Source organism: Ictalurus furcatus, chromosome 24, assembly GCF_023375685.1.
Source record: "Ictalurus furcatus strain D&B chromosome 24, Billie_1.0, whole genome shotgun sequence".
Taxonomy (NCBI): Eukaryota; Metazoa; Chordata; class Actinopteri; order Siluriformes; family Ictaluridae; genus Ictalurus; species Ictalurus furcatus.
In genome coordinates this window covers 18,091,874-18,108,239 of record NC_071278.1, presented here as the reverse complement: position 1 = coordinate 18,108,239, position 16,366 = coordinate 18,091,874, and the positions used below count along the sequence as shown (strand labels likewise).

Genomic DNA, 16,366 nt, shown 5'->3' with positions numbered 1-16,366 from the left:
GAGAAATCACAAATCACAGCACGACAATCAGACTACTGGAGCCTCTGAGAAGGGAATCGAATGAATCAAATCTGGCAGAGTACAATGCACCTGAACGGGTTGGACTCGTATCGACTCGGTAGCAAGCATCACTGCTGGCTGGCTCTCTGTCTGCGTGACGTGTATGGCGGAAAGCCTTGTTTCATCATCTGTAAGCCTCTCCCTCTCTTACAGTGTGTCCGCGTTACTACATCCTGTGTGGAGTTTCAGAAAACGAAGCGTGGTTTAATATTTTTTAACCTCGGGGTATTTCTCTTGAAGGTAAGACCTGACACCAAGGACTTGTTTCGCTTCTCTTGCTAGCTGTGTATTCAGTTTGGACTTGAGGAGCTAGCACATGTTCCTCTTACTAACCGGGTGTAATACTGGCTGATGCTAAGGTTTAGCTACTACCGGCTAATTTGCGTGAACAGGGTGACGTTTCCACACGTAGACGGTCTAAGTGTGGTTTGGGCATCATTTAGAAATGTTTGGACCCTATTTAGGATATGTTTAGAAAGTGTAAAGTGTGTATTATCTGGAGGAAGTGTGAAGGATGTCGGTAAGCGTCGGTATTTTCCCGAAATTACACCTGAAGTACAGGAAGATTTGTAGAATTCATGTTAGCTAGTAGGCAGAGAGGCTGGTTTTGTTAGTCGACCTGCGGACTTTCCTGTTATGGGTTTTTTTTTTTTTTGTTTTTGTTTTTTTTTTTGTAGCTATGGAGATGTTTGAGATAGTTAGATTTAGTTAGCTGCATCTCCCGGCCATATTTAAATAACATAACCTTCTTTTTTTGGAAGTTATTTGCTTATTTATGTATTTATGAGGATGCTGTTTGTGCCACGTTTTCTTCCACATAGATCTACAGGTGCGCTGCTAACATATTGACTGTGCAAGTCTGATAGAAGATAGACGAAAGCTTACAAAATAGATAAGAGAGAGAGAGAACGCACTTGCGTGATTTATTGCTGGCAAGTTGAGAAACTGTTAAACAGTTAAAGAGGAGAAGAAGTGAAGAGAAGTGACACTCAGCGGTGAGCAGAAACCATGCGGTCTATTTTCTGCAGCTTCCTTTAAGGATCAGTCAGTGGGCAGTAAAATGGATGACGTTATAAAGGTTGGTACAATAAAAGCTAATTATAAACTTAACGTAAGGTTGTGGAGGGAACTAAGGGTCGTATAAAGAGAGCACTCACTCAGGGGTTTATTATTTAACTACATCAGTGGTTCTCAACCCGGGGGGGCGGGGAGATCAGAAGGGGGCGCAAATTGTTTTCAAGAAGAAAAGAAAAAAACACAGACAGGGCATCATTTGGGTACTCGGTGTATTTTATTGCTTTTCAGATATAATGTGCATAAATGAGGAAAAAAAACCCCAAAAAAACCCCGCTTTCTCTCTTCCTCTGTATTTTCTTGTTGATGGGGAGAGGCGGAGCTTAGTCTGCCTTTTATCTAGCGGTCAGTGCAGACCAGTGGTGCCAATTTAGCGACTTTTCAGACCCCTTTAGCGACTTTTCAGACCCCTTTAGCGACTTTTCAGACCCCTTTAGCGACTTATTTTTGCCCCCCCCCCCCCAAAAAAAGCGCCTAGTGACAAATCTAGCGACTTTTTGGACAAACCTTAGCAGCTTTCCACATGTGGCCAGTACTGTCCTGCAAGCGCGAGGTCATGGTTTCCCTCTGCACTCTCAGCTCTCTGCTTCTGCTCTGTCTCTCCATGTTAGCTTGTGACATAGACGTGACTGTAAAAAAAAAACAAACAAAAAAGAACGCGCAGGTGTCCTACTGATTGATTTAAAAAGGTCCTGGGTACCGAGCCGTGCCCTTCTTCCCAATTTACATCATTCGTATGCGAATGTTTTTAGAACGCGAGACGAATGGAATGCAACATGTTTTACATGTAAAACAGTCCACGTTATTACAGCCTAGCTCTCTTGTTCAAAGTAGTTATAGTGTTCAGAAACATTTTTGATCACTCATGTTCCACACCTGTCCGTTATGTAGTTTTATAAAAGTTTTTTTTTTTTAATCATAAGTTATTAAATGTAATTTTTTTTTAAAAAAAAGTACAAAAGCAAAAAAATATATATATATATATATATATATATATATATAATATATCTATCAAAAACAGATTGTAGATTAGGTTTTATATAGATAGATAGATAGATAGATAGATTTTATATAGAATATGGTTAATCAGTATGCCTCGTCTCTTCCAATTGAAGGGTTTGTGGGGGGGGGGCATGCCACCTGATAGGTGAGGCTTGGGGGGGCTGTAGTTACAAAAGGTTGAGAACCTCTGTACTACATGATCACCTGGTTCTTTATCTGATCACACAGCTATATCCATATAAACTAACTTATCTTTCAGGATAAAGAGGGGAAACCATGAATATTCAAGAGTAGCTTATATTCAATATGCAAACCTTTTTTCTAAACTGTAAACCGCTCGATCAGCAGGTTGTTCAAAACACCTGAGTATAATAAATATAATAAATAGGGATGCATCTGATGTTAAAAACAATAACTATGGAATTGTAAGTATTGTTTTGAAGCACACTCCTGTGAGAGAGTTTCGTTAACTCCGTGGATGTCCGTATTTGATCTGTATCAAGTGTCTGGTTAGTACTTGGAGATATTGGTCCGAGTACCGATATCCTTTTTAAATGAAGATTGGGGGAACTGAACTTAGAATCGAGTGCCACTAAATGCACATTTAAAAAAAATAATAATAATAATTTTATAAAAGGTTACTCATATATGTGCTTCATAAAGCACAGATGAGCTGTGGTCAGTGTTATGACTCACATCGTCTATTGTACTTGTTAGCGTTGTACAATTAAATTTTATTTGTATAGCGCTCTTAACAATGGACATTGTCACAAAGCAGCTTTACAGAGATTCAGTATATAAATTTCCAATTGATAAATATATCCCTTATGAGCAAGCTAGAGGCGACGGTTGGAAGGAAATACTTCCTGAGACAAAATGAGGAAGAATCTTTGAGAGGAACTCAGAAGGGAACCCATCCTCATCTGGGTTACAAAACGAATAGTGCGATTATTAATAATTCCCTTCTTTAACTGTGTAAGACATGTTCAACCAGGAAATTCATTATAGTTTTCACATGAAATATATTTTGTTGATGTTATCAACTGTTCACTGATGGAGACTTGAGTGCAGAACTGTCTGTGGAAATTCCAGTCCTAAAGCTAAAGTCCTCATAGCAATTTTAGTCCTAAGCCATCATAGCAAATAATGCCTTTTCTTTTCTTTTTTTTTGATTCTCCCATTCAAGAAAATGTGTAATACTAAATTGGTGCTACTATGCAGGGGTGCCAGCATCTACAGTTTAGCTGTAGCATTTGCAGTTTTTGATCATTTTGTAAAATACAAATAAGCTTTACAGATCTTTATTGGAAAGGGTTTAAACGATGTTTTTCATGCTTGTTCAATGAACCAACAATTATTGCACATGCTCCTGTGGAACAGTCCTTAAGACACGAACAGTTTACAGGCGGTAGGCGATTAAGGTCACAGTTATAATAACTTCGGACACTGAAGAGACCTTTCTACTGACTCTGAAAAACACCAGAAGAAAGATGTCTAGGGTTCCTGCTCACCTGCGTGAACATGCCATAGACCTGCTGCAGGGAGGCATGAGGACTGCAGATGTGTCCAGAGCAATAAACTGCGATGTCTGTAATGTAAGAACATTTTCATGTCAGTAGTAAAAGTGTAAAAACCAACAGACGTTCAGGTTTTGTGGTAAAATTCAGTTTTAATATTCTCTCTGCCTGATTGGCTTTACTCATTACCAATGTTGGTAGGTCTGTGAAAAGACCAATTTGAAATACAATAAGTAATAGCAGCATGGTGTCTCTTAAAATATTTGTGAAGGCGTATCTTTTTTTTTTTTTTTTTTTTGGAAGAACATCCTCTTTTTATAGCCTTCCTAATCTTTCTGACTTTTTCTTTTTTTTTTTTTATTTGACAGATTTGACCCAATGACAACAGATGATGAGCCATAAATGAAACTCAAGAAATCCTGATTTTTGTCGTCTGGCACCACGTCATCTGGCACCACCCCCTCAACTTTTTTCCCCTCTCTGTCCTTTTCTGCTTCTCTGTCCTCCACAAATTGTGTTCAGAGTGAAGTCATGGCTAACGCAGTGGACACCGGTTCCACCAACTCCATGCGTCTGAAGCAGGAGATCTCGCTGTTACATGGAGTCTGTCTAATTGTGGGCAATATGATTGGCTCGGGCATTTTCGTATCGCCAAAGGGTGTGCTGCAGTACACAGGCTCCTTCGGCTTATCGCTGGTGGTGTGGGCTATCGGTGGCATCTTCTCTGTGTTTGGTGCCCTCTGTTATGCTGAACTCGGAACCACGATCCGTAAGTCAGGTGCCAGCTATTCCTACATCCTCGAGGCCTTCGGCAGCTTCCTGGCGTTTATTCGCCTGTGGACTTCACTGCTGATCGTGGAGCCGGCATGCCAGGCAGTCATCGCTCTTACTTTCTCCAACTACCTGGTGCAGCCGTTCTACCCAACCTGCACAGCTCCATATCATGCTGTGCGTCTCATCGCAGCTCTCATCATTGGTGAGTTTTATCATTTATAGAACATTTATATAGGGAATATGTGAGCTTGGGTTACTCACAGTGTATAAGATTCGCAGGTAAGTTATGGTCAGCTATCAAAGGATGATTCGTACTACTGAATGCTGCTCCAGGGAAACTCCCCATGTTATCATTTTAGATGAATTGCATGGTGCAGAACTGAAAAATGAGTCAGTTCTGGTCACAGCAGAAAAATCCATACCACAACCATACAGAAATGCCTCATGGAAGTTAAAAGTACTGCAAGTGCCACTTTTTCAAAGTATAGAAAAAATATATCTGGGTCAAAGATGAGTTGTGTTTCATTTTGTTTGTTTGGGTTCGTACGATTTTTCATTTTTTTATCTTTAATCATTAATTACCGATGAAAATGAGGAAAATATTGTATAATTCAGTTCTTGTATGTTTGTTCTTTCATAAAGGTGTGTTAAAGGAGAAATAAGGGTTTAAGGTAGGGATGTCACGATACCAAAAATCTAGTAGTCGGTACCGATAGCACCGAAAGTACACGATACCCGATACCAAAGTCGATACCACGGTGTGGTTTAAAAATAAATAAATTTAAAAAATGTTAATAATAAAATTAAAAACTCCTGGTGGACATCCTCCTCTGACTGATACTGGCAAAAAGCCGGGGGGAAGGGGGGGGGGGTATTTTAGTTATCAAACACTGTCTGACAATAACTAATAAAACAGTGGAGGCTACAAGGTGCACTCCTAAACACACACACACACACACACACACACCTTATACTCTGAATGCAAGCAGTAGTTTAAATTCACTGAGATGGTGGCAGGCCAAAAAGATTTATTAAAAGCATGAACATTTGAATAATTATTAGTGACATTACTACATTTAGCTGACAGGACACGGGGTGAATGGCGATGCATGGTGGCCCACTGGAGGTAGTTTATAACATTGCACTGTGTTAGCTATCGCAAACATTACATGGAGCACAAGGTTAGCTTGTTTCACGGCAACAACGCCAGCTGTCTCAAACAAACATGATGTAGGACCCGTCTTTCAGGTGCTTCGCCAAATTCCAGGTGTTTCCTCGCTTTGTTTTAAATGAATGATAGCATCGGTTGCACACCGGCTTCAGAGCATCCATTATATGTTTGTTGTCATCCGCCTCGAATGCGAAGTATTTCCATATTCCATACCACCTTTCCTCTCAACAAGTCGGGGCGGAGCTAAACTTCTGTAGTTTTTCCCCCGTGTGCTTGTAGGCGTTCTTCTTCTTCTTTTGTGGACTGACTAAAACACTTGCCGTATTTGCTGCCCCAATCAGTTCCGGAAGAATTGCAACCTCAGTGCCTTCATTACCAAAAGTACCTACGCTCCCGCAGAAAAACAAATACCGTCGCGTTTTAAAGAATGTTGGTACCGAAGTATCGGTTCTCATGACATCCCTAGTTTAAGGTGCAAAATTGTTGTTCGGAATAACAGTGTGTTACTGTTCAAATATCCAAAGTGAACCATGTGACAGATTTTTAAGTGTGTGCACACATGTCTGCATGTGTATATTGGTGTTGGCCTGGCTGTGTTGGCCTGGCTGTGTTGGCCTGGCTGTGTTGGCCTGGCTGTGTTGGCCTGGCTGTGTTGGCCTGGCTGTGTTGGCCTGGCTGTGTTGGCCTGGCTGTGTTGGCCTGGCTGTGTTGGCCTGGCTGTGTTGGCCTGAGGTGGTTGGTAGATTGTAGAGAAAGCAGTGTAATGAATCAGATTTCATTTATTCTCTGCAGGGTGTGTTTAGTTAAAAGCACTTAGTATAATCTTCAACAGACCTTTTGAAATCAGTGTAGACAAGTCAGGACCTGAATTTGCCTGTGTTTTTTTTTTAATTAAAAAAAAATTCCTCCTGGAATTCCTCTCTCATGCAGACAGACTGGCTTCCCCAAACCAGTGCGTGCAAGAAGAAACTAGTAGTTAATACATGAATGCATGCTTGTTTTCTGTACAATCAGTGCACAGTGATTTAGGGTTTTGAATGATTAAAACTTCACCTCCAGAATGTGGAATTTCCGTTTGGCGCAAGTCCACATATAAATGGCAGGAGAGTGACAGTTTGTAATTTACACAACAACAGGAATTTAATGATCATCTTTGTCAAAGCCAATGCCAAACATCTCCTCTATAGAGAACGAGAGTAAAAGCTGGTACTTAAATTTGACATTAACATGCCATCCTCTTGAACCACACGCTTGTAATCTAACACCCAAGTCATAACTATGTCAACGTCGCCAAAGCACGGTCTTAACTTTAGATCGTTTGTCTTGCATGTCGTCGAAGGTTTATAAGAGGTGCATAAGTCCATGTTTAGTTATGCATATGTTCAAGCAATAAGAACAATTCTTAGGTAGCACATTAAGCACATATCCTGAGAGTGGAAAGTGTTTCATAAGGAGACCTTTACATGTTTCTTCACACTGGCCCATGTGAGAATCTGACATGTGTGGGTGTGGGTGTGGGGGGTGGGTGTTGGGGCGGTGGGGGGTAATAGAGTTTTATAACTCGGCTGCATCGTTGGTAAAATGGGTGCATCATTAATCTGAGATGTTCTAACGAAACCTTGAAAGATTTTTGCTAAGAAACACAAACCAGGAGTTTTACTGTTCAGGACTGTACTATACTGTACTGCACCCATAAAAAGTGTGGACGAAACTGGGTGCAATATCTCATATTTATACCCCAGTGACATGTTTTTGTAAAAAAAAAAAAATATAGAGAGATTTTTTAAAGTTTTCTTTGAATAGTTTAATTTTATCCGAAAGTTCAGTTTCTTTCATGTTTTCAGTGTGACGTTAAGCACAAAGGCATCTTTTCATATATATCTTTTAGGCATTTTTACAAAGAGTACCAGTAATTTAGCTGACTGTGTATAGAAATTGTGACATGACGTGTAAAATTACACAGTAGAACTAATAGAGTCAGTTTTTAACACAAGTGAGCTGTGCCTGTCACAAAGCTATTGTGTGTTGAAAGGAGTGCGTGAGAGGTTTATTAGCGATGACTTAAAAAGAAAATGTCTGGGTGTGAATAGGTTTTGCCCTTACAGTACTGAGTCACTGAGAGATTTCCCCTTGGTAGTTTATGAACAAGACTCAAAGTTTGTTTGTTGTGGTGTCCTCCAGCATTCCTTCACAGGTAGCAACAAATTCTTACGTTTTTACATCTGTTTTTCATAATTGTTCCACCTGTGGCTGCTTACAGTCTTTTGAGGTTTAATTATGTACGATTGCTGGAATGATCAATTATTGGCAAAAATCCACACAGAGAGATTTTTGCGGCCGTGTGCGTTAATACTGTATCGCCGTATTGTCCAGCCTTACTGCATCATAAGTTTCCAGAATATTCCATGGAATATTTGGTTGTGCGGTTTGATGGACAAAATGATTTTAATAGAAATATGCCCCATATGAAACATTTTAATCGAAACATAACGCATTAATACAAGCTGGGCAAATGAGTCCAGAACCTAGATATTTTTCACATCAGTTCATGTGGTGACTCATCTTTCATGGACATTGCTTGAAAAATGTTGCCATGCAGACAAACTTTTTGTTATTATTAGGAGACCGATAGTTGACATTTTTCTGATTTTTGCCCTGTGTCTTTGCAGCTCTGCTGACCTTTGTGAACTGTATGAAGGTGAAGTGGGGGGCCATCCTGCAGGTCATCTCTACTTTTGCAAAAGTGCTGGCTCTCATCATTATCATCATTGCTGGTTTGGTCGTCCTGGCCCAAGGTAGTTTAAATGTCTTATTGTCAATTCCCATCGAATGTCTTCTCCCCCCCCCCCCCCCCTCCTCTGTTTGGTAAATGTGTGTTCCTGTATAATATGTATTGAGGAACAAATAATGGTAGGCTAGTTCCAGTTTTCTATAGATGGCTGTATAGCGAGTGTGTTATGTCACAGGTAAGATAAAGAACTTTGAAGACTCATTTAAGGACTCTAAACTGAATCCTGGAGACATGGCGTTGGCTCTGTATGCTGCTCTGTATTCATACTCTGGCTGGGACACTCTAAACTATATTACCGAGGAGATCAAAAACCCAGAGAGGTCAGAACGGTCACGAGCACTGAATAAGGAATTATGAAACATTTCCCTTCACAATTCTGATAATGGCTGACTTTTTGTATTTATCTTTCACTAGAAACCTGCCACTGTCTATAGCCATCTCCATGCCCATTGTCACGGTTATCTACCTCCTTACCAACGTGGCCTATTACGCAGTCATGGATGCAGACACCGTGCTGCAGAGTGAAGCCGTGGCTGTGGTGAGTGTGGTCTTCTGCGTTTAATAACATCACTACTGCAGATAACCACAGTGTGTCACAGAAGGAATCGATTCGCCTCGTCATTCAGTGCAGTGATTTAAAGGAATACTAACATCTACAGATACTGTGGTCTGCTGCATCTGTAGCGTATGTGTGTAGTTATGATTTACTGTTTACTGAGATCCATTCACAGTCAGGTGCAACCTGAATTAATTAAACTAAACACAAACCCCTTGATTATCTTCATCATAAGGCATAATATGCATGCACACACACACACACACACACACACACACACTCTGCACACTCATTTACACCTAGGGAGAATTTAACCCAGCCAGTACACCTACTGCATTGCTGCAGCATCCCCAGTTCAATCCTGAGCTCAGCTTACTGTTTGTTCTGAGTTTTGCATGCTCTGCTCATGTCTGTGTGGGTTTCCTTCGGGTTCTCTGGGTTCCTCCCAAAAACATGCAGTCGAGAAAACTGTGCTAAATTGTCCCTAGGTGTAATGAGCGTGTGCACGTTGCCATACAATGCTATCCCATCCAGTGTGAATTCTCCTGCCTTGCACCCAGTGTTCCTGGGATAAACCAAGATGAAGTTGTTACTGATTATGAATAGATGAATGAATGCACCTACCGGCATGTTTTTGGAAGGTGGCTGGAAACCACAGAACCCACAGAGAAAACCCACAGAGCAAACATCCCCAGGATGAAGACCCAGACAGAACATGCAAAACTCTGCACAGACAGTAACCTGAGGAACCTGTAAACCGGGTTCCCTGAGCTGTCAGGCGGCTATGCTACTTGCTGCACCACTGTCCCACTTGTGTTTAGTTTAAGCTACGTTGAATATGTTGTTAGCGCATAAACACAAATCCTTCACTTTCAAAAACATAGCCGAAAGGATGTTTACAAATACCTGAGGAATTTACGTTAGCATTCTGTTTTGCACAAAAGTGTAGGTTGTGTCAAATGAAATCAGAAAAATATGTCAGTCGTTCCTGGCACATAAATTAAAAAATGTAGTTAGATAGACACTGGCTTGCAGAACCTGATGAAATGAATACACACACTGTCCTTGTCATTTAACTTCTTGGTTCCAGGAAGTCACGAAGCAGCTCCTAATTGCCAGTATCTGGTCAGGTTAATTCGGATTTTACCATTTACATCTGCTGTTCCACTGATCCAGTTAGGCAGAGGAAGCCTCAGGCAGCAGACTCTCTAGAGACTCTGCAATATTATTCCAAAACAGGAGATGAGAGACTCTGTTGCCTGGTAATGACTGTGTGGCACCGAACCGAAGGCAATTAGTCATCTCTTTCTTTGTGATTTTTATTTTTTTTATTTTTTGGGCTTTCTTTCTTTTTCGCTAAATGTTTTTGAGACGTATTCAGCTGAGATTCTTGTGTAATGCAAAAGCAAATAAATGAATAAATAAAATAATGAGGCAATAACAGACCTGGAAATTTAGTAGCATAAATTTGTTTGAGGTCGGTGTGAAAACAGCGCGTGTTGTCTTTGTGCAGACGTTTGCCGACAGTGTTCTTGGCTATGCGCGCTGGCTGATCCCCCTGTCTGTGGCCATCTCCTGCTATGGCGGTCTCAACTCCTCCATCATTGCTGCCTCCAGGTCAGTTATAACTGAATCAGATGTACTGCAAAACTCCTGCAGTCGGAGAACGCTTCCATGACCATACAGCCGTGGTCCTACATTAATCCTTTAATAATCCCTGTGAATCTATTGTAATCGGATTCTTCTAATGATTTCTTTGTTCCCTCAGGAATAAAGAAGGATTTGGTTTCTGAGTTTAGGTGATTAGTTTGCTTGGAGGTCAAGCATAATGTGACACTTCTACAACTGGGAGCTACTCTAATTGCGTTCCTCAGTATTATCATTTCTTTCCCCTTCAGGTTGTTCTTCGTAGGATCTCGGGAGGGTCATTTGCCCAACTTTCTGTCCATGATACATGTGAAGCGCTACACACCAATCCCAGCCTTGCTGTTCAACGTGAGTGTCTGAAGATTTTAGTGAATATCCACGAGCAACCACATTCTTTAACACAGAGCTGTGTTGTCCTTAGGGTGGCATGAGCCTGCTTTACCTGTTGGTTCGAGATGTCTTCCAGCTCATTAATTATTTCAGCTTTAATTACTGGCTGTTCATTGGCCTGTCCATTGCCAGTCAGATCTACCTGCGCATAAAGGCTCCTGAGATGCCTCGTCCTGTAAAGGTAAATCCTCCCCCTTTCTTAGTGCTTTACTACATATTTAATAGTCTCTTTAGCAACTGTGTTTGTGTGTGTGTGTGTGTGTGTGTGTGTGTAGCTCAGCCTGTTCTTCCCCATAGTGTACTGCATGTGTAGTGTGTTTCTGGTGGTGGTGCCACTCTACAGTGACACTATAAACTCTCTGGTGGGCATTGCGGTGGCTCTCTCCGGCGCTCCAGTCTACTACCTCTTCATGTACCTGCCTCCCAGCTCCAGACCTGCCTTCTTAAGCAGAATGTTTGGTAAGCTTGCACCAGGGTTGGGCAGGATGAAGTTTAATATGAGGCTATTGTGGCTATTGTCACATATCCTAAGGCCTTTCGTATTACGTTATGTTTAGTCAGGTCCAAGCTTTGTAGCTTATTAAAGGGGAAAAGCACATACAGTAATATCATAATTGGTAATATTATCTGTGTCAAAGTATCAAAGAAGCTTTGTTCTATTCAGACTTCTTTTTAAATATAATGTGAATGCAGTGTGGTTATAATATTGACCTTTATAACAGCGACCTTTTCCAAAGTCTTAGACAAGACGTCATTCTTAGTTTCTTTCTTTTTCTTTGACAATGCTTTCCTGTAGAGAAAAAAAAAAAAAATCACAAGTCTGACTTGTGGGGACAAGTGAACTTACTGAGTTCTCACAAATCACATGATTTGTGCTGAGAGAATTTCACATCTTACAAGTAATACGTCTTAAAATTTCCTCTGAGAAAAGTGGAATTTCTTTATGAATAAAGCATCATGTAAAGGTAGGAGACATCACGTGTTGTGTTAAGCTAGCAGGATACTTTAAAAAGACATCAGCAGAAAAGTTGTGGTTTTCCTAGAGCTGCTTTACCAGTAAGACATAATAAAGCTGTGCGTGACTACCAAATCTGCTCTAATTACCTAACCGCCATTGAATTCTTATCCTTTTAAGTGTGATCAGATTACTTTTAATTAGAGTAATGACTGAAATGAATCCCAGAAACCAATTTTCAAACAAATCTTTCTCTCCACATCCAGATAAGATCTCACTGTTCACCCAGAAGTTGTGTTTCTGCTGTATAGCAGATCCAGGCCTTGACCTCGACAATCTAACTGAAGAGGGCAAGTCGAAATGACCATGAACTGAAAATTCTGCTCCAGCCAAATCTTGGAACCAGGATTTGGGGAATTGTAACTAGCCGGAAATTTTTTTTTTTTTTTTTTTTTAAATATGCTTATTTGTATTTAATATATAATTTTTTTTTTTTTTTTTTTTTTACAAGTTTTTAGTTTAGCTGTGTCATTTGTGATTTTTGGCCCCTTGCTACAGCGATCAGAGAGAGACCTGAAAATGATGCTTTGGTGGTTCTTTCAGATTATACAGCAGTTAGACCAAATGAATAACACGTGCTCATCAGAAAAACCAGTTCCCCTGAAACAGAAAGGGAGCATGGTGTGAAACATCATTTGCTTCTGGAAGTACTTTTCCTCCATGCCAACTTCATCTAGGTGAACTTTTCCCCGTGTATTTGCGAGCCTTTGTCTTTTGAGCCAATCGGAAGCAAGTGGGCAGGATTGTGGTCTCTGGTCAGTAAAAAAATGGAGCTGTTTAATTACAGCAGGTTTTTCTTTACTGTTTGTATACAGTTGCTTGGCACACATTGAAAGAGAATAGCTTTAGTCAATTGTCTTTTCAGAGACACAGGATTTTTGTGGAAATTCTATTTTTGATGTCTAGGATTTTTTGTTAATAATAATGATGGTGTGTGTGTGTGTGTTTTTTTTTGTTTTTTTTGTTTTGTTTTTTGTTTTTTTAAATAATGCAGTCTTTGATATAATATGTGCTAGCCTTGGAAAAACATTGGCACAAGTAAATGAAGGGTTATATTTGTTTGATGGCTAGACTTGATAGGGCCTTTCACCCCCTTACACTGAGTTTTGTATATCCAGGCAGCAGTCATACATTCATTGGTGTTTTTTGTTTGTTTGTTCATTTTTCACAGTGGCCTTATAGGCTTCTATAGATTATGGCCTTTGACATGGAGCTTTTTCCAATATTTGCCAAATTTGTTTCTATTATATATTTTACTTATGCTTTTTTTTTTTTTTTTTTTTTTTGTCTAGATTACATGGATTATTACATTTCATGTCCTGTGACCTTTGAATAGAGAGACAACCTATGCATGAAATGGATAATTGCTTATTTCTGCAGCATTTTAGTAAGAATAGTCCCTCCAGTCCTTATTGTTTACATTAGAAACATTTTGAGATTCAATTTTTAGAGATTCAAGCAGTTTCATGCTAAACTCTTTTCACACTATGTGTCTGTGGGGGAAAAAAGTACAGTAATCGTTTTCATGCGCTGCTTTCTAAGAAAGGGGCAGAGCCCATCTGTTCTAGCTCAGGGCAGAGTTTACGTCCAGTCCGGAAAAATGCACACAGATACCTGAAGTGAAGAAACTATAAATATCAGATGCAATATTTCAAATCATAGATTTTGTAGGTAACTGTAACCTGTTATGATTATTATACGTCGATCACTTTATGGTACGAGGACACATTAATAGCTCTTTTAGTGCTGGATTTCAGGACACAGCAGTCTAGTCTCAGGCTAAATCACAAGCTGTTTTATTGTTTGCACTCCAATTTCTTTTGTACTTAGCCAAAGCTTAAGATTACGGTCCTGTTCCTAAAGAACATCTTTCATTACAACACGTCTATTTCAGATTATAATAGGATTTAGGATCATGTGATTGTCAAAGCTGGGTGTTTTTCTTGTATGTTGTATTCTGCATTCACACTTGAACCAAAAAAAAAAAAAAAACCTTGTTGATTTTAGATGTTCTGTGAAATGTTACTGCTTTGCTTTGTCTTTCGCCCGAATTCTCAGCACCGACTTCTGCAAACCAGCACGTTTAATTTGATCTTAATTTGAACACTTTAGGCATATGTCGTTTAAAGAGAAATTTTGGGAGATGTCCTGTTTCCACACCCGAGTACTGTAATATTATCATATGTACCTTATTCACGTATGAATATTTTTGTGATGTTAATACATTGTTACAGTGTGTGTATATGTATATTGTATCCATGTATAACATATTTCTGCTTTGTCTAGGGTACATTTGTCTCTGGGTAACTTTCTAGATGAACATTTATTTGGGTGAGTGTGTGAGTGTGTGAGATTATCTTACCAGTCTTACCTGTTCTGCCATATGCTGGTCTTGTTCATAAGCATTTTGCATCTATGCATTTTTATTATTATTATTATTATTATTATTATTAAAATTTTTTTGGAGGGGGTGCTGAATTTTATCTACCAAATAAAAGGTATTGTAAAAAAACAAAAACAAAAAACCCCCCAACATTAAAAATGCCATTTTTACTTTGTGTGATGAAGAGGAACATCCACTGGAGGGTGCTTCTGCGCAACTTGAGTACTCAATGCCTCAAGGTGGTTTGCTTTATGACTGCCATCGACTTAGGTTTGACATTTCTTGTTGTGGGAAGATGTTGTTTCAAATGCCTTGCTTGTTTGGGCATGTAAGTAAATTCTATCTACTTCTTATAGGCAAACGTTCATGTACTACCTTTCTGACACTTGATGATAATATTGAGATCAGTCTGAGCAAGCCTGCTGAGATCTAAAACTAGTTTTAAAGTATAGACACATACAAGTTAATTTGCGTGCTTGTGTGAATGTCTTTCGCTTCTTTGTGACTCGATGGCATCACGTTACACTGTGTGTGTATGTGTGTGTCCATCCTCCTTCCTGGCCGTGAATAGGCGCTCCTCGCTGGGCCGAGGCAGCCTGTGGTTCACTGAGCCGTATGGGGAGTTTGTTTCTCCTGACTCATGCATAAAATATAATGCTGAGGTAACACTAACAGACCCAAGGATACAAGAGACAGCAACCAGAGCCACTATCGCAACAATTAGAATCACATTGGAGAAGCCTCTCCATTTTTCCATCTTTAAAACAAGGACATAGAGAATCCAGAGATTGTCCAGTTGTGCCTGTGGTCATGAGTTCAGTGTGAGAACGTGGACACGTTAAGGTGGACGTTAACTGGATGAGTTCCTGTGGATGGATGCTGGCGCGAGGCCATGGAACCGCCTCGACGGCTACGCTGGATCCACAACCGGCCCTGGAGGGCACGGGTCCATCGCAGGGAGTTCAACAGTGAGTATGAGAGAGGAAAACTGGTTATAAAGCTTTATAGATTTCTTTTATTTCCTTTCTCTTCATTCTCTATAATGAACAGAAGAGCGATGCTGAAACTCTGGAAATGGGCTGTTACGCAACAGCACCAATGTTCTAGTGTTTCTGTATTTCAGCCCCCTGTAATAAGCCCTGTAGGCTACTTCCTTGATCATGATTTCTACATAATGGTTGTTTAAGGACTCGGTGTATATTTCTACTTACGTCTAGGCTACCATTATGTATGTTGTAGGTTTACGCTGGAGTGCCTCTTCTGCGATAAGCAGCATGAGAGTGTGGGATCAGGTGTTGCTCAGATGCTGACCCAGGCAGCGTACTGATTGGCTATCTGCCAGGTTTGCTTTGATGGGATGAAGTGACTCGGTGTTCCACGTCACTCTGGTTAGACAGTCATAGGGGGTCTCGGCCAGTCTGGTTAATGCCAGAAAATTTATACCCACTGGAGCAAACAGGAAATGAATCTGTGCTGTACTGATTAGTGTTAAACCAATTAGTGAACACAATATGTTCACGGACTTTTAGTTCACAGGACTGATTGAATATCTGATATGTTGGAAATTTAATTGGAATAGAATCATGGCAATATCCTTATCACTTCCTGCAGTAGGCTAGGCTTCATCATTGTGCTTTAGAGAAGCAGTTTGCCGTTATTATAGCCCTCTTCTGCATGCATCGGGAAAACATTGACCAGGCTTTCCCTTCCCCGAAACCACGCCTACTACAAGTATGAGTTGATTTTTAAGGGTAAGTAGAAGTTCATAAGTATAAATTCATTCTTTCATTCATTCATTCATTCATCATGACTGCTTTCCCTGGTCAGAATTGCAGTAGAGCCAGAGCCTATCCCCGGAGAGGTGAGGTGGAATATACACTGAATGCCCCACACTCATTCACCCTTAGGGGCAGTATGTGAGGTTGGAGTAAATCGGAGAACTCCGAGGAAACCACACATGGACATGGAGAGTGTGCAAAACTTCAC

The 16,366-nt window shown here is 40.2% G+C and overlaps 1 protein-coding gene across 3 annotated transcripts; it reads left to right on the top strand.

Moving 5' to 3' along the window:
• On the top strand, window positions 1-14,539 carry si:dkeyp-120h9.1 (Y+L amino acid transporter 2-like). Of its 3 annotated transcripts, none has more exons than XM_053613108.1 (10): window positions 1-300; window positions 4,022-4,629; window positions 8,268-8,393; window positions 8,565-8,709; window positions 8,804-8,927; window positions 10,459-10,562; window positions 10,844-10,940; window positions 11,014-11,163; window positions 11,258-11,441; window positions 12,204-14,539. In XM_053613108.1, the coding sequence occupies exons 2-10, from the start codon at window positions 4,185-4,187 to the stop codon at window positions 12,299-12,301; spliced, it is 1,473 nt and encodes a 490-aa protein (XP_053469083.1). In that variant the 5' UTR covers window positions 1-300; window positions 4,022-4,184; the 3' UTR covers window positions 12,302-14,539. The 3 variants fall into 3 exon arrangements, with proteins under 3 accessions (XP_053469083.1, XP_053469082.1, XP_053469081.1); XM_053613107.1 differs by having other exon boundaries at window positions 3,620-4,629; XM_053613106.1 differs by lacking the exon at window positions 1-300 and adding an exon at window positions 2,794-3,731.
• Window positions 14,540-16,366: the final 1,827 nt, after the last annotated feature.

Excerpts from the sequence above, each read along its gene's own strand:
- si:dkeyp-120h9.1 (XM_053613108.1), top strand. The coding sequence starts at position 4,185 with ATGGCTAACGCAGTGGACACCGGTTCCACCAACTCCATGCGTCTGAAG. Across the intron at positions 10,563-10,843 it reads TCCATCATTGCTGCCTCCAG|GTTGTTCTTCGTAGGATCTC; the intron begins GTCAGTTATAAC and ends TTTCCCCTTCAG. Across the intron at positions 11,164-11,257 it reads AGATGCCTCGTCCTGTAAAG|CTCAGCCTGTTCTTCCCCAT; the intron begins GTAAATCCTCCC and ends GTGTGTGTGTAG.